The sequence below is a fragment of the Periophthalmus magnuspinnatus genome, chromosome 17 (genome assembly GCF_009829125.3).
Source record: "Periophthalmus magnuspinnatus isolate fPerMag1 chromosome 17, fPerMag1.2.pri, whole genome shotgun sequence".
Lineage (NCBI taxonomy): Eukaryota > Metazoa > Chordata > Actinopteri > Gobiiformes > Gobiidae > Periophthalmus > Periophthalmus magnuspinnatus.
In genome coordinates, this window is record NC_047142.1 from 15,499,928 (window position 1) to 15,523,480 (window position 23,553).

The 23,553-nt window shown below is 37.6% G+C and overlaps 1 protein-coding gene across 2 annotated transcripts in view; it reads right to left on the bottom strand.

The window, feature by feature from the left end:
- Window positions 1-480: 480 nt before the first annotated feature.
- The window catches only part of zzz3 (zinc finger, ZZ-type containing 3), a 38,266-nt gene continuing 15,193 nt past the window's right edge, over window positions 481-23,553 (bottom strand). For both annotated transcript variants that reach the window (XM_033982897.2, XM_055228297.1), the window contains exons 3-12: window positions 14,507-14,645; window positions 13,869-14,016; window positions 13,119-13,231; window positions 10,285-10,356; window positions 9,324-9,425; window positions 9,098-9,193; window positions 7,506-7,655; window positions 4,054-4,185; window positions 3,264-3,364; window positions 481-2,431 (exon numbers count right to left, since the gene is read on the bottom strand). In XM_033982897.2, the coding sequence (XP_033838788.1) occupies window positions 2,284-2,431; window positions 3,264-3,364; window positions 4,054-4,185; window positions 7,506-7,655; window positions 9,098-9,193; window positions 9,324-9,425; window positions 10,285-10,356; window positions 13,119-13,231; window positions 13,869-14,016; window positions 14,507-14,645 (1,201 nt within the window). In that variant the 3' untranslated portion in view covers window positions 481-2,283. The remainder of the gene's footprint in view (window positions 2,432-3,263; window positions 3,365-4,053; window positions 4,186-7,505; window positions 7,656-9,097; window positions 9,194-9,323; window positions 9,426-10,284; window positions 10,357-13,118; window positions 13,232-13,868; window positions 14,017-14,506; window positions 14,646-23,553) is intronic.

Here is a 23,553-nt window from a genome sequence, read left to right on the forward strand (position 1 = left end):
ATCCAGTCAGTTTCTCTTTAAGTAACTTGACTTGTACTTCTCTCAAATATTATTTCTCGAACCACTACTGTCTGTATCTACTTACATTATTTTGAAGTAACGTTACTCTTACTTGAGGACTATTTTTGGTGGCAAAATATTAAACAGGGCACGAATCTGGTATCTTCAAAGGATTGACACATGCAAAAAAAAAAAAAAAAAAAAAAAAATCTACATTGTATCTGAAGTAACACTGCAAGAAACACAAATGTTCAAATCATTTCATATTGTCAATGTAAAGCTTTTTCACTTAGATTTACTCACAGTGGAAAGAGTAACTATAACTTTTACTCAGTAGTACGGCTACTTCAATAAAAATATGTAAGGTTCTATAAAAGTATTACGAAAAATACAAGATCCTCAAGTAAATATAACTGAACAAATGTAACTCAGTACTACCCACCTCTGAAAACAATAACAAATAAAAACATGACACTCAGATGTAGAAACACTATTTTCACATACTTTTATTTCCACGATTCTCCTCTAGCTTTTTTTACATTATCATTTTTGTACATAAGAACAGACTGTTATACACAGATACTGAAGCCAGGGGGAGATGAGGGGTGAAGGAACAGAGACCTTACAATATGGTGACTATCCAAGCACAACAAAAGCATGTGAATAAAACTGCGCGGGAGGCATCGATCACAACCGCAAATCTTTTTAAATAGGTTCATAAAAATACAATCTTTTTTCAAATAATGTCTAGAGCAGTAATGTTTTTTTTTAATGGGAGGACGATGATGCAGAATGGTGTTTTGTTGAATGTGCTGGGAAATGAACAAAACTAATTGATTAAAAATGGCACACACGGCAATTAGCGCTGGCTACGTTTCACCATTTAACTTTTAACACTAAACATGATCAACAACAGCAAACATTTGGGGGGCAAAATTGGAAAATTATCAAATTAATTTCAAAATGTGTTTCCAGTTTGATGGAGCCTCAACGCTGTAGTGTTTAGTGGAGAATGAAAGGAAATAGATAAGTTAAGCCTGGTTTAAGTAAGACGGGTTTGGTACAAGTCAGGTCAATACAGTACAGAATGGTAAATAAGTTATTATAAATGCAGAAAAAAATAACAAAAAAGTCTTACTTACTGCTGTCACAACACTAACATTTCTTGTGATACTGAGGATTACACACGATACTTGATACCAATTCTGATACCATGATGATGATACTCTTTATTTGGACAATAGAATGTGATTTTCAACATTAAATCGTAGTACTTTCGTTTATATTACCGTGTGGCCTTATATCTGTGTAATCCTTCAGTCGTCCAGCTAGTCTATGTCATCTTATATTTGTTCTGATCAAAATCACTCTAAAGCTACTCAGGAAAGGTTCATTTCTGTCCTGTGAATGTGACTTTTTTAGTATCGATACTTGATCAAATAAGTATCTAGTTTCGATAGTAGTTTTAGTATTGATTAGTATCTGATTTTCGATACTTTTGACAACTCTTGTTACAATTATTCTGATTAATTGTTACAATCCTAGACACACTATCCTACACTCCGTACTGACCTGTCCCGTACCAATCCCCGCTCACATAAACCAGGTGAGTGAAGCAGCGCTGTGCGACGGTGGAAGAAAAACATGGTGGTGCAACATTTAAAATTACGAGTGTCCTTAAACACATCATCCAAGGTCTCCTGCCTCAAAACGTGTTATTTTAGCCGCTGCTGTTTACCCGTTTCTAAATACTCATTGTACGGATACCTAGCTAGGACATTTTTCACTCTGGCATTATAACACAGGGACCATTAACATACAGTTAGAACCAGCGTTTTTTTTTTCTCTTTAGCTTCACAGTCCACTACTGGTCAGTACTTCTGCGTTCCATTAGGTGGCACTATACTTCACGAATCCCCATTTTCGAAAGCAGCAAAGGGAGGTAATAATAATCGTATGACATTATGGGGAACAGTATGCCAGATGCCCTCCCAGAGTCACAACGCTCAGGAATGTTGTGTGCCTTCTTTTAAAAATGTTGATCCAAAATGGCCGCCTGACGCTTGGGTCACGTGGGCCAGTTTCCGAACATTGAACTGGATCGGACCACCTCTCGCCCCGGTTCTGTACTAGTGCTGGTTCTGGCAGGTCTTGACTTGAGTCCCGGTTTATCGTGGACTTTGTGTACATTGAAGCCATGCGCAGATAGGCCAGTGGGTCAATTTGTGTTACGAGTGGTAGAGAGAGCGCGCATTGTAATGGTTGTCATGGTTACGGGCGCTGTCATCTGTTGGCGGGGAAATAGTTGGGGTCCAGGTAGTTGTATCCCGTGGCGCTTGGGGGGAGGCAGTAGTCCCGGTCCAGAAAAGTCTCAGGTCTGTACACAGGCTCCAAGTGGTGGGAGGGTTTGTGAGTGTCCGTCTTGTACAAACTGAGGAGGAACAAACACAGATTAGAAACAGATGCAAAGTATCAAGTTTCAGACCCACCACACATAAACATTCAGATTTTGTTTGACCTTTACTGAACCAGGAAAATTCCACATTAAAAATGTTTTTTCAAGGGAATCCTGGACAGCAGACAGTAGTTCGACAAAAAGAACATTTTGGATACACTTTTTCAATTTTGTATTTTCCTTGTTTTGTTACTATTTACACTGTAGATTTTGAACACACATGGACTGAAGTAAAGAAAAAAATAACTTAAAACTTGTTTAAGATATTTAAAAATAGACACCCTTTGCTTTGAGCACTGCTTTGCACTCATGGCATTTCGTGACCCTGACATGGCACACCTGTGAAGTGAAAAATACTTCAGGGACTTCATCATGGGTTTGGAGCACTGTCGACAAAGCAATGGGTGAAAACTTGCAGGATTTGAATATAAAGTATAAAAAAATATGTAGTCGAGTTTTTGAATTGCTACATAATTCCATATATCTTGAGACATATATCTGATGTATTTAATATATTAGAAGAAAAAAGCATTGAATGAGCGGGTGTGTCCAAACCTTTGACTGATGGTGTATAGATTTCATTTAACCTTTATTGAGCCAGGAAAATCTCAGACTAAAAAACACTTTTTTTTAACTATGTCCTGCTTCCTTCATTGCCAAGAAGAAGCAGCACATAGTTATAACATACCATACATACAAACAACAATAAAATCACATGAGGAAGCAGATTAAGAAAACCACATGCACATTATAGTTTTATTCACACCATCCATCTTATCTTATAGTAAGTGAAAGACGCTTCTCTCACCAGTCTGAGCAGTTGGAGCAGAAGTCCACAGCGTTGTCTCGGGGACAGTCCTGACAGTGCCACCTCACCCCCTGTATGGGTTCTGTGCCACACACGTCACACTGGAACACACAGGCCATCAGGATAACACACAGTAAAACACTCAAAACTCATTACAACAACTAAAAGAAACACACAAAGTACCATTTTGTTCAAGACATGCATCTAAAAGTATTCAGTTCCTTAGATGAGTTATTCAGGTGATGGTACCCTAATGTTAACTTAAATATTGTTATTATTTTTACAGTTGGGGTACCTTACTTTCAAAGTGTGAAAGAAAGTAGGTATTTAAAATCTATCCAACTCATACTTTGCTCTCAGCGTTATGTATCGATGCAAAAAGTTTGTTTTCTTGGTTGACGATCTATAAAATGTTTTACAATTGGATAAAGAGAGAAAGCTGCGATAATACACGCTAACGATTTTAAAACTGTACAACTGATTCAATGGACCATATTAAATGGGGGTATTATGCAAAATCAAACTTTTTAGAGCTGTGTACGATGTTAGAACATTGTTTCCTCATCAAAAACATGCCTGAAAAGGTTTTATATCCATGCATGTTTGAGTATTTGAACCCACAAACCTATGTCATTCATCCTTTCACACGTGCATTTTCCATAAAAATACAAAAACATGATACACAAACAATACAACAATAAAAGGTAACATGGTGATCTAAGTAAAATGTTAGCCCCACAGAAGTGCAATAGAACCGCTTTAAACATCTAGCGGCAGGTGTGTAGTTTACCTTGAAGCCAATGTGCCTGACGTTGGTCTTCTCTTCCTGGATTTCCTGTAGTTTTTGTTTCTTTAACCTCTTCAGCTCCAGAAGCTCTTTGTACTCAGGCAAACTCCTCAGTTCCAGCGGCACCTCCTCGTCCTGGACAAGCAAAACAAAAGCAAGACATAAGGTGTAAGAAACAGAATATTTCAAATAAGGCAGAGGGCTTTTTGGTTACCCCTCAGACGCAAGACTATATTTAACAACTAGGGATGTCACAGTATAAAATTTTCAATGTCACAATTATGAGAAAAATACCACAACTTAAAAGATTATTCATGCCTATTGACACCATGACCAAACAGAGGTATCTTAAAGGCTGACCGATTGTGCAAAATTGAGTTTTATAGAGCTTTTAACCGTACTATAGTTGTTTCCCTTCTCATTTAGCCTCTCAAAGTTGTATTTAGAGTTATTCATGTATGTTTGAGTAACCTTTATTCTCCTGTATTCAAGACATCATTGCTGCAATCAACCCCAGTTTTCATCTCTACCGGTAAACACCCACTGTTCCGTAATTACTTGCTGCCAAATCCTACGTGTATCACCAATTAAGAGAAAAAAATTGGCAAAGGGTCATTTGGAACAAATGAAAAAATAAAATGCTGCTTGCTGGCGTGAACTGCAGAGCGTGGTACAGCAGAGCAGTATTATGATAATGTCCTTTTAGATCGTATTTATCCACAGGTGTCACAGATTATAACTAGACAGCAGACACAAGCACAGTATGTCTTCTTTAATCTTCATTTCCTTCTCCATCTTCAGTCATTCCGATATGTGCACTGATCAGATACTATTGGTGCCAAGACTGAAATTTGCTAGATCGGAAATTAGCTTCCAAATATCGAGTCGATATCCTGGTTGGACATACAAATGGATGTAAAAAGAATATTTACAGGTTGTAATTGCCCCAAAAAGTCTCATAATGTTTGAATTTTTACTTGTTCAGTAGTTACTTGAGAGATACACAACAGCTACATAACACATTTGGATCAGTTCTGTTTTATTTTGTTGTAAGGAACTAAATGGTTTCTGTTATTACAGTGAAAGAAAAATATAAAATCTGTCAACCGGACAAAAAGTTGTAGAGAAGATGTTTCGCTGGGGCTTGAATGACTATGCTATGACTCAGGCACAGTGCACACTTAGTGTAGCTCAATAGACCGAGCCTACATACAGAAACTGTAACAATAGCTGTTTTTAAGTATCGGTTAATATCGGCCATTGGCAGATCCTCAAAGCTATAACATTGAAATCGGTATCGGAACTGAAAAAGCTGGATTGGTGCATCCCTAAATGTGACCAAAAGAAACATCACATTTCAATCGATTGGACAACAGACAAAATATGAGAGTGATGGAGACGTGATACAGCTGTTGTTTTTTAAGTATCTCCAGAACAAATACACTGGTTTTATTGATCCCTTCACTTTTAGCAGAGTCCTGGACACCGATCTGCTGACAGAAAGCTGATATTGGGATATTGTCTTCTATTTTGTAAAGGGCACTCACTTATCTTTGAAAATTGCTACATCTTTTGTGCAACATAAACTCTTCTCTTTAAAACACCAGTTATGCAGAACTAAATCCCAACAGAAAAGGAGACATTCAAAGTGGTACCTTATTATTTGTTAGAGACGTGCCACATTAATCTTATTGCTCGGAGTCCTTTTAACTGACAACAATTACGTCTTTGGTGTTGAGCGATGGCACTATTTTCAAAGGCGACTGTGAAAGATTCATTTCACTTTTGTTTATCTTTGCTGACAGAGAAGATGTTGAACTTCTAGGTTAATATAACAATCTCCATGGGACCTTATTCTGTATAAAACCTGCCAACACTGTAATTTAGACCTCTACAAACATGTTATGAAATGTATAGGATTCTTGTATTACTTTAGTATGTTTCAGTCTTGCTAATGCTCTTGGACATGTTCAGAATAAACATCTACACTATAAATTTAATCTTTATTTTAAAACATAACTTGCAATTTCGCAGTCATCTAGTGCTGCATGAATTATGTGTTTTTTCTGAATATCTTTGCCATTAGATTTGCAATTGCTATTTATGTTATAATACAATTCTCTTCAAACTTTATATTTTAAAAAACATCCCAAAGAAACGACAACTAAATGAACACAAAAATCACGTTTTGTACAAGTCTAAACTGCAGGGACAGCATTTTTAAGCAGAAAGAGAATTGTTGTTTGTGAAGTAAATACGATACTTCAAAAACAGCAGCCTTGCGATTTGCTGATTGCGTCTATTCAAACAGTGATTTCGATTGCGATTAATCTTGCAGCCTACTGTCGTCGCTTTAGCATTTAGCTAACGTAGATATTTTTGGTCCCTTTGTTCTCTGCAGGACTTAGTGCCCTGGATGAACACAAAGGTCAAAACGATCAAAGGCAGAAAATGCCACAGAGCTACAGCGTTTTTAAAGAAATATGAGGGACTGATGTAAGGATTTGGAAATGCAACTATATATTTGAACTACAATTGAAAAGCAAAAACTGGAACAAGCAGCTGGGTTAAAGACTAATATTAGTGATGGATTAACTTTTGAAATGATGGAGAGAGAAACAGGGCTGCGCAGTTAATCGTTATTCAGTTGAAATCACAATTTGAATGGACACAAAGGCAATTTTTTTTTCATAGCAGTAGCATAATTTCCTCCACACACAACAAAATCTCTTGTCTTATTCTGCAGAAAAAATGCTAAGCCTGTAGTTTAGATCTGTACAAACATGTCCTGAAATGTGATTCTTGTGTTAGTTTGTTCATATTTCAGTCATTTTGTCAGTTCTTCTATCCTAACACAATATTTAATGAGCATTTTGATTAGATTTGGATTAGTGTTTTAAAATAAAGATTCAATTCAGTGTTCAGGAGCAACATCAATGAAGAGCAGTGTGTGGATGTGATTCCAGCTCCCATGGATGAATGCTGTAATTGTGTCCTTGGGCAAGACATTCAACCCCCCTCATCCCCAGTTTCTACATATACTGGTGTATGAATGTGTGTGCGTGTGTGTGTGTGTGTGTGTGTGTGAGAATGGCTGAGTGGTTCCTTGATGTAAAGTGCCTTGAAGGTGAAAAAGTGCTTTATAAAAAATTTGACCATTTTCCAGATAAAGATTTTCCTGATGAAAATACTATGTCAGTTTATTCAAAATTATATACACTGTCTGTTACTGTCAATCCAGTTATCCAATCAGAAACCAGAATGCGCTCCACACTGGGTTGCCAGATTCCACAACTAAAACCAGTTTGCAGTAAACCTAAATGGGCTCTCATGAAATAACGTCTTTAGTATATGAACTAATTGCATTACAGCTTCACTTGTGATTCATTTAAGTAGGAGAAGAATGTTATGGCTTTAACCTTCAAGTAAAAACAAACTAAAGAAACATGACTGACCGACTCCTCCGCTGCAGGGTCCTGGGCACTGCTGTAGTACGACGCCCTCTCGTCTTCTTCGTCCATATAAACGGGAGGCTCATATGAAGTCATGAAGGTCGAGGGTCTGTACAGGTGTTTGTTGAGGTGGTGCTGCCTCTTAGTGGACGCCTGAAGAACAGCAAATGTAAAGAGCAGGAATGTCAGTAGTGTTGTTACGATACTAAAAATGTTCTAAAAACTCAATTTCGATAAAGAACAGACTTGATACTGATTTTGATACCCAAATGATCTTTTTAATAATAATAATAATAATAATAATACTTTTCTTTTTCAGACAATATTGTCATTTTCAACAAAAACTTTTTTTTTTTTTAATACTGTATGGTCTTACACTAGAGTTCTGATAAAACTCGAGATGAAACTGTTCAGGAAGTATCAATACTTCCTTAAATCAGTATCTAATTTTGATACTAGTTTTAGTATTGATTAGTATCTGATTTTCAAAACTTTGGACAACTCTGCAAGTTAGGCACATCTTTTCAACATCAAATAAATTCCTTTTTTTGTTTTAATTAGTGGAAAATCTAAATTGTGTTTTAAATACATGTGCGCCTTCTAAAATTTTTTGCTCATTTCTCTCACTAAAATGTATCTAATTATCAAACTTTTTAGAGTTATTAAATAGCTACAATTTAATACAGTTTTTAGCAAAATTCAATAGTCTTTAGCAGAATCAATTAGGGTCAGGAGCGTAGAGGAGGCAAATATTTTCTTGAAGTAAGAGTAGTGTTATTCAATTTAAAAAACAAAGTAGAGGTCCAAGAAATTACTCAAGTAAGAGTAAAAAAGTAATAGCGGGAAACTACTTAAATAAGAGCAGCTTAAAGAGTAATTGTTGGAACATAACATCTGATTTATAAGTTGACATGAATGTAATTTGAGGGATAAAACATTAATAATGGAAAATATCTGGTATTTTCAAAGAACAGAGACAAAAATGGGACAAATTAAATCATATCTGAAGAAGGGGAGAAAGAAACAGAAATGTTCAAATCATTTCATATTGTCAACATCAATTTTGTCACTTGTAGACTTACTTACAGTGGGAGGAGCAACCAAAACGTTTACTCAAGTAAGAGTACTGTTACTTCAATACAAATATTACCCAAGTAGGAGTAAAAATATGCTGCTAGAAAGTAAATAATGCAACCGAGTACTACCCATTTCTGATTAGGGATGCACAAATTTAGGAAAAAAAACCAAAACAAAATGCATTTTTTTTCTGGAAAATATTGCAACTGTGATTAGAGCTGTCATATGTTTAAAAAGTAAAATTCTGTTCAGTGTACACATTGTAAACAAATTTAACTGTAAATGCATTAGCACTAGAAAGAAGACTGAACTACTAAACTACAGGTATAACAGGTATTTTCTATAAAAAAAAATCCAAGTTTTTTGCAGAGGACACTAAATAATAATCCAAATAATGTAATATATTGTGCATCCTAAAAATTAGTCCTGTCTAAACAAAAGAAAAATGCTGTCAGACACAGCTTTTGACATAAGTTGTATAGAGATTAAATACAGGCTCTTAAATGTGGACTTAATACCTTCTTAGTGTACATGCAGAGGTTGGGTATTCTTCCTGGGACTGGGATACCGGCTTTCGTCAGTTTGATGAAATACTTTTGGACTCTGCTGGCAACCTGCAAAATAAAAATTATGTAATAAAAAATACATTTGTGAATAAAAGGAGTCACTGTAAGCAAAACAGAGACAAAATTTGAAAACATAATGAGTTTTTAAAAAGTTTAGGTTTGTTTTAGGTTTCCTTGCCTGTTTAGCTGTGCGATTGCCAAGCTCGTCTGCGATCTTCTGCCACCTTCTGGACTCCACTTCCTCCGGGGGAAACTTCATCAGGAGCTGCTCCAGTTTTTTCTATGACAAACAATGAAAACTTTATACACTTTATACACTACCAGTCAGAAATTTGGACACACTTCTCAATGTTTTTTTTCTTTATGCTTACTACTGCCTACTTTTTAGATACACATATAAGACATCAAATATATGAAGCAGGACATATGGAATCATGAAACAAAGAAAAAACTGTGAAATAAGGGTGATTTAAAAAAAAAAAAAATTTACATTCAAATTCGAGCCACCCTTTGCTTTGTTGACAGTGCTGCAAACCCTTTGCCTTTTCTCAGCAAGCTTCATGATGACAATATACATTGTTCTTTGTTTAAAATAACTGAGTTTTGTTTTATTTTATTTTTTCAGAACACTTTTTAGAAGTTGCGACAGAATCACACTTACTCCAGATTATTATCTAGCATAAAATCCTTTAATGTGTGGCTGACCTTAGACAGCTATTTACATAAGTTCTTCTTAATGTTTTTATCTATGATTTTGAAAAAGCATTTTATAAATTGTATAGAGATTAACACTCTCAGAGTAACAATCATTCTAATAATCCCTATTGTCTATTTAGACAGTTGTTTCTATGTCATAGTTCTAGTGCTGTCATGATACTAGGAATAGACTCGATACTACAATGATAATAAAAAAAAGGAGAATGTGATTTTCTGTGTAACCCCTCAGTCGTCTAGGTAGGTGTCGATACCTGCTCAAATGAGTATTTAGTTTTGATACTAGTATTAGTATCTGATTTTTGATACTTTTGACAACCTCACATGGTTCAACATCAGTGAGAGACGGGACTAGTAGCTAACAGTTTAAACTGAATGGCACAGGCTGTACTTCTGTAACATAAGATTCAAATGCATCTTGGTACCTGTTCCTCCACGGTCCAGAGCTGGTTAAACGTGTCAGGTTTGTTTGGGTGACAGATCCTCCCTCTGATCATCTGTGGAGCACAAGACAACATTCAAACATGTTTCAACATGTATGTACATCTAAATAAACAAACATGTTTAAAACTGAGGAAAAAATAGACAGCAGCGACGTTTGAATGACGACTTTATACTGGTGTCACTTCACATGATCTGCCCGTCAGTCCATCTCCATCACACTAACAGTGAAATACAAAAGTGTAACAGTTCAAGAGACAAGTACATTCACCATTAGGATTCAGAAGCATGTGTCCGAAGAATACAAATGTACTTTTTACAAACAGGTGATGCCACAGGGTCAAGTTTTTTGTTTTGCACCTGTAACCCCATAGAGAAACAGGTAGCAGATCCTCCTCCAAAAAACAAATGTTGCAGTTTTATTACGCTATTTTCTGACCCTGCATATTTATGCTGAGTTCTTCTCTCAAACTTTCTGTTCCACCTCATGAAGTCATGTGGTAATACAGTTGAATAAGCTCTGTTTTATTTCCTAAAGATTCCAAAATACAAATAAAAACAGCATAAATATAATTTTCAATTATTGCTGATCAACATCTTTGTTTTCTTTTCCAGATGTCTGAATGCTCTAGCAGAGGTTAACGCCGTGATGGATGTGGACTGCACCATCACCTGGACGGGCAGCTTGGCTTTCCTCAACTGCCACAGGAAGTAGATCCTCTGCCGGGCCTTGTTGATGATAGAACTGATGGTGGGCTCCCACTTGAGGTTCAGATTGTGGAATCAGCTTCCCAGTCCAAATCCAAGCCTAAATATCCAGCATTTTGGAAGCAGTCTTTAGAAAGATCTTGTTCCCAAACAAACACACTTTGGCTGTATTTCTGTTGCAGATTCCCAAAGACCAACTACTCGTGTTTCTTCCTTCAGCATAACGAATAAAGTAGTCATTTTTACAACCGAGTACACATTTTCATGCAGCGTCAAATTTGTTGCCAAGGTGTTGATCGGACGTTGGCTCTCCGAAAGCCCGTCCCTCATAAACGTATGGACAAAAGAAAAAATGACTTTGATTACTGTTTCGAGGTACTACTACTACTGGTGAACTGGTGAATCCATAAAGTCAAGATACACATTTTTGTCAATACTGCCTTCCTCCAAAATCTCCTGTCTGCTCCAAACCACATACTTACTGAGGAGGACTGGCTGTAGACCGCTTTAAGTCACAGTCATATCATTGATGAATAACAATGACTAAATCACAATCAAAATGTGGTTTCACTTTTTGAATTTGTTACCCATGTTTTCATGAATGCCCTTAGCACTGTTTACTGTTGAAGTGAAGAGAGAAAGAGAGAGAAGAAGAAAGAGAGAGAAAGAGAGATAAAGATGGAGGAGATAACGAGCTGATTATTTGAGCGGCTGACAGCAGAAGATTGGTGACTCAGGCGTAACAGTCAGAAATAATGTCATGATAATAGGGGCTAGTTTGCGCCTGGAGGAGAAAATGTGTTGTATTTGATAACTGTGTGCAAGTCAGCAATACATCACATACATCACAGCAAGTAAAATGAAAGATCAATCATTAAAGAGGAGGCATTATGCAAAATCAAGCATTCTACCATGTTATAATGTTCTCTCATCAAAAACATGCCTGAGGAGGTTTTAGATGTCCTCCATGCATGTTTCAGTAATTTGGCGATCTCTCTCTAGCCCAATTCAAACCCTACTTACGATTAGCTGTAAGATTCAGTACAAAGCTCACCCCACAAGTCGATATCATCCATGCTCTTAGAAGCTAAGGGAACAGCTTAACTTGCAGTGTTGTGTGTGAGCATCTTTTCCTGAGATCTCAAACATGAAAGACATAAAGGCTCAGGCAAATCCTGAACAGAGAGTTATTCCCGTGGGTCACCATGTGACAGTTGAGAGGTCACTGTCTGACGACAGGACAGCAGCAGCAGCAGCAGTCTGCTACAGTGCTGCTCTGAATGAGCGAAGGGGTAATTTGAATCGATGATGCATCTAAAAACAATTACTTTTACCAGCCCTATAAAACAATACAGTACGACTTCACTAATCTAAAGCAATGTGCAGCAGTTTAACTTGTGAAATGGACAGCGATTGTAATGTGATAAGCGATCTGTTTTAACCATGTTAAAACATTGTTTTAGCCAAATGCATTTTCAAAACAATAAGAGATATCACTGTAATCTAAATACATGTTAGCAGTTAATACCGTAATTTATTTTTAAAAAGTAGCTACCCTTTTTGGACTGAAATTAAGTGATATTATAAACAAACTATTTGTGAGTTACACGGTGCCATTTTTAGGACTGTTGACCAATCGAAAGATGCTAAATTTTGTTTTGAATCCATTGATTTGGTTGGTTTATTATGTTCAAAGCCTGTAAACCTTATAGTTTAGACCTCTAAAAACATTCTGAAATGCATGCTTGTGAAAATGTATATTTTGGTATTCTTACATATTTTACTTAAAATTTTCAGTGTAAACTGACGTTTGATTGTGCAAAAACTACACCATCAAATCAATCTATGTCTTTCGATATGAAGTACCCATGTTCAACCAAAACAAATATTTTGAGTTTTGGTTCTCAAGCTGATTATCAAATCAGCCAACCAAATAAGCTCCTCACTTTGGGTTGCCAGATTCTAAACTAAAACCAGCCTGTAATAATCCAAACAGGGCTCTCTCTGATATGTGTCCAAAGCATATGACAGGGTAATGGCGTCTCATGCTCAGTTGTGATTGTGCTGAGCAAATGTTATGGCTCAAGTCATAACTCATTTATATCCTTACCTGCGTCTGCCTGCTGTTCTCTGGACCGTCACTCGTGGGTAAGGGTGAATACATGCTGGAGCACTCGCCCTCTTTTTTGGGCTCAACGGGACTTTTGGGGCGGAGGGGCAAACCTGAGGAGAGACATACATTATAAATACTGCACCCATTACTTAATATGTTATGGAGCTCTATTTCATTTTTCTGGTGTAGGTTGCCATCTTCTCGTCTCCATGGAAATATTATTGCTTTGAGCAGAATGCTCCACAGTATGGCATTAAATATGTCAATATAGTTGCAGGTCAGATCCTGCTCATAGTAAGAACGCATAACTTCCAAGATATACCTGAGGAATAAAAACACCTGTAACTGACTAAATGTAATACTGTCAAACGGTGTAATATTTCAAGCAAAGCAATAATATTTCCATTCATGACAAGCAGGTGGCGTACACTCAACCAGAAGACCAAAAGTGACATAGTTGATAAGTTAAAGGTTTTCAGCTCCAGTTTTAATTTCAATGTTATAAAGCAGAAGAAAATGCCAATTGTTTCTTTTGCTAGAACTTTTTTTTCTATTTAAAATCAATTTCTGAAACTTGATCCACAGTTGTATTTTTATGCTTTCGATATTGACGTGGTTATGAGTTTTCCTGATTACCGTCTTGTCTGCCGCAAAATCTTACTGCATGATTAAAATAAGTTATGGAGAAAAAGCAGGCGAAAGTATACTATACTTGAGGAGTCAAACGTTGAGCTCTGTTAGTTTTACCTTTGTCAAATATTAGCTTGAGTCTCCTGGTTTTTCGTTTCTTGTCACAGAACTCTCTCTCAAAGTCTCCTAAACCTGAAGTGTACTGCTCCCACGAGATGTCCGGCAGCTGGACCACCCTCTGCGGGCATGGAAGGCCCAGATTCACCTGGGACACAGGATATAAGATTTCATTTACATTTATTTAGACCTGATAACACATTATGATTCTATATTATCCAAATGCCCTACAAGATTAACATAGAAAATGTACTTCGAATTTAGCCTCATATTGCATCCACTGTCATACAGTTGTATTGTTAACCTGCTGCTTTTTTCAACTCCCAGAATGCATTGTGCTCTATATTAACTGGTCTAATGACCATCGCTGTCCACTTCTTTTCAAGATGCATTGCGGGTAATTTGAGTGCACTAATTTTTCAAACACTGAAGATACAGACACCTACAAAATGGTGTGACCTCTAACCAGTGCACTATGTAAAAACGGTCTGGACATTCAAATGCAGCCAAGGAGAACATGTAAACTTCCAGCAGTGAGGTGAGTGCTAACCACTACAGTTCTGTGTAATCAACATTTTGCTTGTGCGTCTTTCACCAAAATGACCTTCTTTGAGAGCGTGTTTGTGCATTTCTTTCACCTGTTTTTGCAGCTGCTCCACAAAGCTGATGGGATCGTGCAGTGCGTCTCGCTGGTGTCTGGACAGAGTCTCTAGGTCCACAATAGCCTGAGTCCTCTGAGCCTCTAGGACCCCGATGGTCTGCAGCAGCCTCTGGTAACTACAGGGAAAAACATCAGGGGAAACCAGTCAGAACAGGTTTACATACATTATAGCCTTAATTTTCAACCAGTGTGCTGGAGAACACATATTCCCAGGTGTTAGGGCTACACAATACATTATGATTGAATTGAAATCACAACAGCTGCCATTGGATATTTGAATTTTCTCTGCAAAAAAGAAAATATTGTGTCTTCTTAGAGAAAGCTGTAGTTTGTCCCTCTACAAACATGTTCTGAAATACATGGGATTCATGTACTGTATTGTCTTGTATCATGTTTCTACTCTTAAACGTTAGTGCTCCTGGAGTTGTTTACAATGTGCACTCTGAACAGAATCCTACTTTTTAAACATTTATTGCAAATCAAATCACGATCAAAATACTTGTCAGCAGCGTTGGGCAGTAGACTAGTTAGAGAGTAAGGCATTACTGTAATGTGATTTCTTTTTAGTAATGCCGTAATAGTTACAAATCATAATTGAGTAATGTGCCAGTTACTTGTGCCAGTAACTTTTAGTTAGTGTTTCCCTGCCAAAATGTGTCTCCATAAAACTGTTGTAAAACAACAAAAAAGATAAAGCACAGGATGTCATCTTCTGGTGTCAGACGCAGACCAGATGTGAACCAAAACAACACAAATATCAGTTTATGGAGGAGTGTCGCCTCTGTGTGAAATGTGGCTCGATAACAAAGTGTGAGGAATTCATGCTTTTTATTAAGTTGGTTCCTGAGCTGCATGGTTTCTTTTTTTCAAAGTAACATAGTAATCAGTAATTTAATTACTGTTAAAATAATCAGAGTAGTAATTAGATTACTTTTAGAAGGAATAATCAGTAATTAGTAACTGATTAGTTTTACAAAGTAACCTGACCACACAAATTTTCAAAAAAAAAATGCAGTTAGATTGCAAAATCGTGCAGCCCTACCAGGAGTGCCTTGAAAAGTGCCTGATGAAGCTTCTAAACTGGGAAAGAAAAAACAAGAACCAGACCGAATGACAATATCCACGCCACATTTTTTTTTCCAAAATAGGCTAATTTGGTAAGGTTTTAATTTGTGGTTAGTTGCAGAATCTTTTCAGCTAAAAGGTTGTGCAGTAAAGTTGAAAGACACTGCATTATTGAACTTGACACTGGCAAAACTATGAATTATACATTGTTGTGTTAAATTTTGATAAATATAGCATTGGGGCGCTAAAGATGTTAAACAGAAAGTTATTTTAAGTTATGACAAATCTTCCCTGTTCTTATTGGCTGCTGTTAAAGATTTGTTTGAGAGAGTTCTTCTCTTAAACAGAAAACACTCATGTCATATGACAATACAGGAAGTGCTCCACTGTCTTTTTAAACTCCATACACTACCACTAGAATCATTTGTATAAGTTCAGCCATAAAATAATAATAGCCATAAATTTACTCCTGTTGATAAGGTGATTACCTCAGTCATCATGTCGTCAAAACCATCAACCTGTTTGCTCGACCCTATTCCAATCAGACTCCTCAAAGAAGCCCTCCCCCTAATAATAGATTCCATCCATAACATAATAAATATGTCGTTAGAAAATGGGCAAGTCCTCAGTCCTTTAAGTATGCTGTGATTAAACCCCTTTTGAAAAAAACTAACCTAAATCCTGATGAACTAGCCAACTATAGACCTATCTCTAATCTTCCCTTCCTCTCAAAAATTCTAGAACGAGTGGTGGTGAAACGGCTCTGCCGCCACCTGCAGGACAATAATATATTTGAAAAATTTCAATCTGGATTCAGAGCTCACCACAGCACAGAGACTGCACTGCTTAAAGTAACAAATGACTTACTACTAGCTGCTGATAACGGGCTGGCTTCAGTCCTGGACCTACTCTACCTCAGTGCAGCGTTTGACACCATTGATCACAACATTCTACTACAGAGGTTAGAATGTGACAATGGAATCAGAAGGACCGCCCTCAAATGGTTTAAATCCTATCTATCAGATAGGTACCAGTTTGTTAGTATAAACCAGAGCATCTCTCCCTGTTCTAAAGTAGCCTGTGGAGTTCCACAAGGATCTGTGCTTGGTCCAATCCTATTTACTCTGTATATGTTGCCATTGGGTAACATTATCAGAAAACATGGCATTAATTTTCACTGCTATGCCGATGACACTCAGCTGTACATGAAACCAAATCAGACTGATCAAATAGATAAACTCAGTGCCTGTGTGAAGGACATCAAAACCTGGATGACCTTGAATTACCTGCTCTTAAATCCTGAAAAAACAGAGGTCATTGGCGTTGGTCCCAAAGGTCAAAGAGATTCTCTGTGGGACCAGATAATCTCACTCGACACTGTGAATATAGCTTCTAGCCCTACTGTAAAAAATCTTGGAGTCCTATTTGATCAAAATCTCTCATTCACAGCCCATATAAACCTAGCTTGTAAAACCGCATACTTTCACCTGCGAAATATAACTAAAATTAGAAATATTTTACCTAAAAACGATGCTGAAAAACTCATCCATGCATTTGTTACTTCCAGACTTGATTACTGTAATTCTCTGCTCGCCGCCTGCCCCAAAAGTACTATAAGGAGCCTCCAGTTGGTCCAAAATGCAGCGGCCAGAGTCCTAACAGGAACTAAAAGAAAAGACCACATCAGTCCTGTACTAAAATATCTGCACTGGCTTCCTGTCGAGCTTAGAATCAAATTCAAAGTCCTCCTCCTGACATACAAAGCCCTAAACGGTCTGGCCCCATCCTATCTGCAAGATGCTATTGTCCCGTACCAGCCAAACAGAGCACTCCGCTCTCAGAATGCAGGACTATTAGTGGTTCCTAGAGTGTCCAAAAGTACAGTGGGAGGGAGAGCATTCAGTTACCAAGCTCCTGTGCTATGGAATCAACTCCCTGCTGATGTTAAACAGGCCCCCACAGTCTCTGTATTTAAGACCAGGCTTAAAACCTTCCTCTTCGGTATAGCTTATGACCAGGTTACTTAGTGAGGGAGTTAGGGAGTGACATTAAAACCCGGGATAAGACAGGCTGCAGTAGGAGATAACTAGCTGGGGGAAGTATGGCAACCTGAGCACTATCCTCTGCTTTGTCCTATTTTCTCATCAGCAATTGCTATTCACATGTTGTCCCCTGTCCCACTCCCCCTGTGGAGTGTAACTCTTTCAGATGCCCCGATGACAGCTGGACCCTCTCCTCCTCCCCGCCTGGCCCTCCTCCACCCGCCTCCCTCTCCTCCTCACCTGGCTCTCATCCTCCTCGCCCGGCTCTCCTTCTCCTCGCCTGGTCTTCCTCCGCCCCCCTCCCTCCTCCTCGCCTGGCCGATTTTTCTTGTTTTGTCTGATTTTTCCTGTTGTTTCATTTTTCCTGTTTGTTTTTGTGTGTAGGCAGCACGGTGGCTGAGTGGCAACACTCATGCCTCACAGCAAGAAGGTTTGGTTCGATCCCCGGGTCGCCCAGGTCTTTCTGTGTGGAGTTTTGCATGTTTCTCCCCGTGTCTGGATGGGTTTCCTCCAGGTACTCCGGTTCCCCCATCAACCAAAACATGAACGCCCTTCGAGACAACTGTTGTTGTGATTTTGGGCGTTACAGAAATAAAATGAATTGAATTAAAATTGCCCATGTCTACTAAACTAAAGGTAAAAGATAGCCATTAATTTGAAAACTACCACTATGCCATCATAATGTCAAATAGAGCATTTTGAGCTTTGGAGATGTAGACAGACTAATAATGCAGGATTACTCAAACATGTGCTAATGAAACAAAACAACTCCAGGTTTGTTTTTGATGAGGTAGCAACATTCTAATTCTAATATAGACAAAAACTCACAAGAATCAGTCTTGGTTAAAATAGGACCTTTAAAAAAAAAAGAAAGAAAGAAAGAAGAAAAAAATAGTATAATGACTCCAAATAATTTTCTCCTCCATATTCTAAACTTAAGAAGTCCTGGTGTATACATCTGATTTCAAATCTGGACCAACTCAGGACAAATAAATAACTGCCTATGGTACTAACTATATACTAGGACTGAACTATCATTTTCTGTACAGCACAGATTTTGGTTTAAAATCAATTATCAATTCAGATTTTAGGTCCAGGATCCAGAGCTAAATAACTCCTGACCAACATTGTGATTACATTCGCAATTTATGCTTTAAAATAGGATTCTGTACAAAGCTCACATTTTCAATGCATCTAGAAGAACTGAAAAAGACTGAAAAATGAACTGACAAACTAACACAAGGATCACACTTCAGAACATGTTTTCAGTACAGATGTTAACAACAGGCTTAGGAGTTTTTATGCAGAATAAGACAGGAGATTTTGTTGTTTGTGGAGGAAATTACTGTATTTCAAAAATTGTAACCTTTCTGTTTTCCTAAATGTATCCATTCAAATTGCAAATTTTGATTTGATTGCAATTAATCTTGCAGCCCTACAATGACAAGGAAAGAGACTGAAATTCCTGCAAATAAACAGCAACCTGCTCCACTTTATGGTTGTCAAAAGTATCAAAAATCAGGTACTAGAGCGATACTAAAACTAGTAACTACTAACTAGTAAATACTCATTTGAGCAGGTATCGATACAAAAAATAATTCACAGGTCAGAAATGAAATAGTTTTAGTTCCATTTCAGAACAGTTTTCAGAAGTAAAAGACCACAGAAACTAGTATACCTCCATGGACCACTATGGCACCCACCTGGATGACTGAGGGATTACACAGATATAAGGCCACATGGTAATATAAAAGAAAGTACCATTTAATGACATTCTGTTGTCTTAGAATTGAAATCGAATTTTCATACATTTTTGTATAGTGACCCTACTCCATAATTCAGAATTTGAGACCAGCCAATATGAATAAATATCCTTTCCGGTCCATTCACACATAAATGGTTTTCAAATGCCCCTACATTAATAAATAATAATAATATTAATCTTTATTTATATAGCACCTTTAAAAAATATAAAGTGCTTCACAAGAAAGTAAAAAACACAAAACATAGAAATAAAAAGAAAAGATGCACACATAAAAATATCAAAAAGGCTTGATCACCCTTCATCCTGAGCGAAAAGGGGATTAAAAGTTCTGAAATGTAACTTGGTGCACTTGGTAAACAAGCTTTAAAAGTAACAAAATCTTAAAATCAATTCTAAACTGCATAGCCAGTCAGTTAAGGGAAGCTAAAGCAGAGGTGATGTGTTGTGGTCAATTAAAACCGGTGAGAAGTCTAGCTGCTGCATTCTGAACAAGTTGGAGGCACGAGAGAGATTTATTATCAATACCAGAGAGGAGGGAAGGGAGTTACAGTAGTCGAGTCTGGAGAAAATGAGAGAGTTGACAACTTTATAAAGATTGGGGGGGGAATAGGAAAGTAAGATGGGAGTCAAAGAATACACTGACAGTTCTGGCAGAGGGAGTTATGTTCGTGGAGAGTGAGCCAAGGTAGTTCTGAATATGTGAAATGGACTGGGGTGGATTGATGAGGATACCTGTTCACATCGTTAAAGCTGTCTAACACAGCAGCCAAGCTTGTTTGGTCTCAGCAGAAGGTATACAGGTGTCCCTCACTATAACGCAGTTCACTTTTTGCAGCCTCGCTGTTTCGCAGATTTTTTTTTTGTGTAACTTTGCATACATTTTTACATCGTATGAACGTACATTGTGTTCTGCGTCCTAATTGGCTAAGGGACTGCAGACCACTATCAATCAGTCTCCTCCGTGCCGTGTCTCCTGTACAGTACAGAATGTGTTCAGCCAAATTTACATAAATGTTTGATCGCAGTGACGCTGAAGTGCTGTATGTTTGCAAGTTTTCTCCCAGCAAAACCCACAATGTCGATGAAACGTTAAGCACCAACAGTATTTCTAAAAGCTATCATTTTTACTTACAGTATAGGAAACGTTTATATTTTTATTTCTCAAACAAATGTTTGGGTCTGGAAACAGGTCTTGATCTTTGGCTTCATTCAATAATATTGTACGCATTTTTTTAAAACTATGAAGTTTTGAACTTTGCGAGTGTTTAAACAAGAGACAAATTTGAGAAAATGTTAATGCCTGGCTGAGGATTTTGCAATTTTGACCAATTGCGGATTATTTTTAGAACGTAACCCCCACGATACACGAGGGACCACTGTATCTGTGTGCCACAAGCATAACAGTGGAACGACATGTTATGGTGGACTATAGCGTGTCTTAAGAGGAACGTAAATAGAAAAGAGAATGTGACCTAATATAGAACTTTGCGGCACACCACAGGTAATGGGGGCAGAGGAGGTAAAATTAAACAGCGCTTCGACCTTACTCTGGCACTGAATGTGTTCATTAAAGTAAAATGACCTTTTCACAGAGATCCTCGAGAAGGAGGACAAGTGTGAGTGAGCGGCTATAATAACTCAAGAGGTACTCAAACACCTTGAAAGTGTAGGGCTGTGCAATGATCACATCTGGATTGTGATTGAAGTATTGATAGGTAATAGATAAAGCTGCAACAATTACAAATAGAGATCATAGAGATTATTCTCTTCAATTAGTTGCTAAATTGCAAAAGGTTAAGGTTAAGATTAGGGCTGCTATGGAAACCGCAACATTGGTATGATCAATCACACCGCACATGGGCTCCAGTGACCACGGTAACCGCAGTTTGCATTTTAATGAGGCTCCTTGCACATGTTTGGTGTAATTTTACTATTCAACTATAAACCATTTCATGTTTATGCAGCTTTTTGCTGCAGAGACCCTGGGAAAATGTATCGGAGGATAGTGGTGAGAGAGAAAAAAGTGCCTCCACCCATTTAAGAAAAGCTGTGTCTGTGTTAAAGCTAAACGCTGGCGTGTTCCTTCAGTCAGGGGGCTCGAGTCTCAAGCAGACAGGTTTGACCATTGGTGTACGGGCTTTATGTATTATGTAGGAGGGGCAGACTTAAAAGAAAATCCACTCTGTTTCACCTTGTGATGTCATGTGATAATACAGGAAATGTTCCACTATGTTTTTTAAACTCCATACACGTTCATTCATCATCATCATTTGGATACTTTTAGTCCAGACATTGCTACCTTGAAAATTACCATTTCAAGACATCATAAGGTGGAACAAAGCATTTTGGGTTTTTTGGGGAGGCAACAGCATTCTAACATGGTTAAAACCTCACAAGATTAAATTTTATCTATAGCACCTTTAACTGCAACAGCCCTAGTAAAGATTAAAGGGGTATTACAAATATATTGAGTGTTAGCAGTTAATACCCCAGAGAAGTGTATCACTGTGTTACCTTTTATTTGTTTTGGAAAAGTTATATTTGGGGAAAACAACACATTTATCTTATCTTAACATGTTTACTAAGTTTCAGTTTAGTTTTTGATGCTCCAAGTATGCCCTCCTTTTGCTCTCCACACTAAGTCACTCTCGCTTCAGAACGCCATCACATCACAACTGGAATGCATTTTGTAAATAAAACTACTGCACATCACGTGAGCCTTGTGAAGTTGTAGTGTTTTGTTTTGTTCCATGCTTTTCTATATCTATGGAAAATGGCTGCACAGGAGCATGAGTGACGTAGACTCATGGGCTGAGCTTTGTATAGGATCGTACTGCTAACCATAAGGAGGGTCTGAATATTGCCCGGTAGGGATTGCAGGATTACTTAAACATGCATGACATAAAACCTCTTCAGGCATGTTTGTGATGAGGGAACAGCGTTATAATATGGTAGAAAGCTAAAAAAAAAAAAAAACACTTGATTTTACGCATTACCCTAGGTACGCCCTTTAGGTACGCTTTATTGTCCCAGTAGAAAAATGTGTCCTCTACATTTGACCCATCCTTCTATGCTGCTGTGTTAAATCTGTCAGAGGCAGTAGGATAATGAGATTGCCTGGGAGAAAAAAAAAATATATTGAATAACACTTATATTATTTAAAAAAGCCTTATAAAAATATTATGGTCTCATGCTGCCACTTGGAGCAAAGGCACCTGTCTAAAAAGGAATCATAAACATTCTAAACATTAATTACATGTGTACAACTTCTGAATGTATTTAAATAGTTAATAACCATAGCTTTTCTAAACAATTATGTTTTTTCCAGCACTATCTTACAGTAACACAAATTAATACATGTGCGCAGTGGGTCGAAGAAAATCAATGAGCACCAAAAGAATAGGAGCAAAAATCAATGCACAAAACGTCATATTTATCCAAGAGAGGTTTGAAAACACAGAGAGGAAGTAATGCATTTGTATGAGTCAACTTGATTTGTGACAATGTGTAAGAGGTCATGGCCTTTACTGCTCCGAGAATAGTAACGAGCAAAACAAACTACTGCAGTGAATGAAAACACTTAGTGCTCAAATATGGCTCAAATAGTAAGAAATAAATCATAATATTAAAATGTCACGGTTGTTCTGGTTCAAGGCTGTCCTGAAAAGTCCATGTTCAGTGCAAAAACTGTGCCTCAAATAGCCAATAAAGTTAACAAAAATGCTTATAAGATAATTACGACAGGTCCATTCAAATGTGCTGATACCAGTACTAAAAAGTGCACCAAGTCACTTCTCTAGTGGAGGGTCCATCACTTGCTCCTCTCCATGTTATTGTCTTGTCTAGAAATATTACACTGTATGGCATTAACCTTCTTCATCTCCATGGAAGCAAGGAGATAGAGCCACCAAGCCAAGTTATAGGTCAGACTCTGAACTGAGTTCCACACATAAATCTGGGGCAACCCTCACTGAAAGGGACTGGAACCAGTGATGGGAACATTCAAACAAGACCTTCATTTTGAGTGGTTGATTGTTCAGCTTGTTCCGCTGTTGTGACATTTCAAAGTTTAGTTCAATCTTCAAGATTACCGAGAGTTTGTGAACTCACAAAAAATGTGAGAATTCATCTTACTGTCAAGGCTAGTGGAGG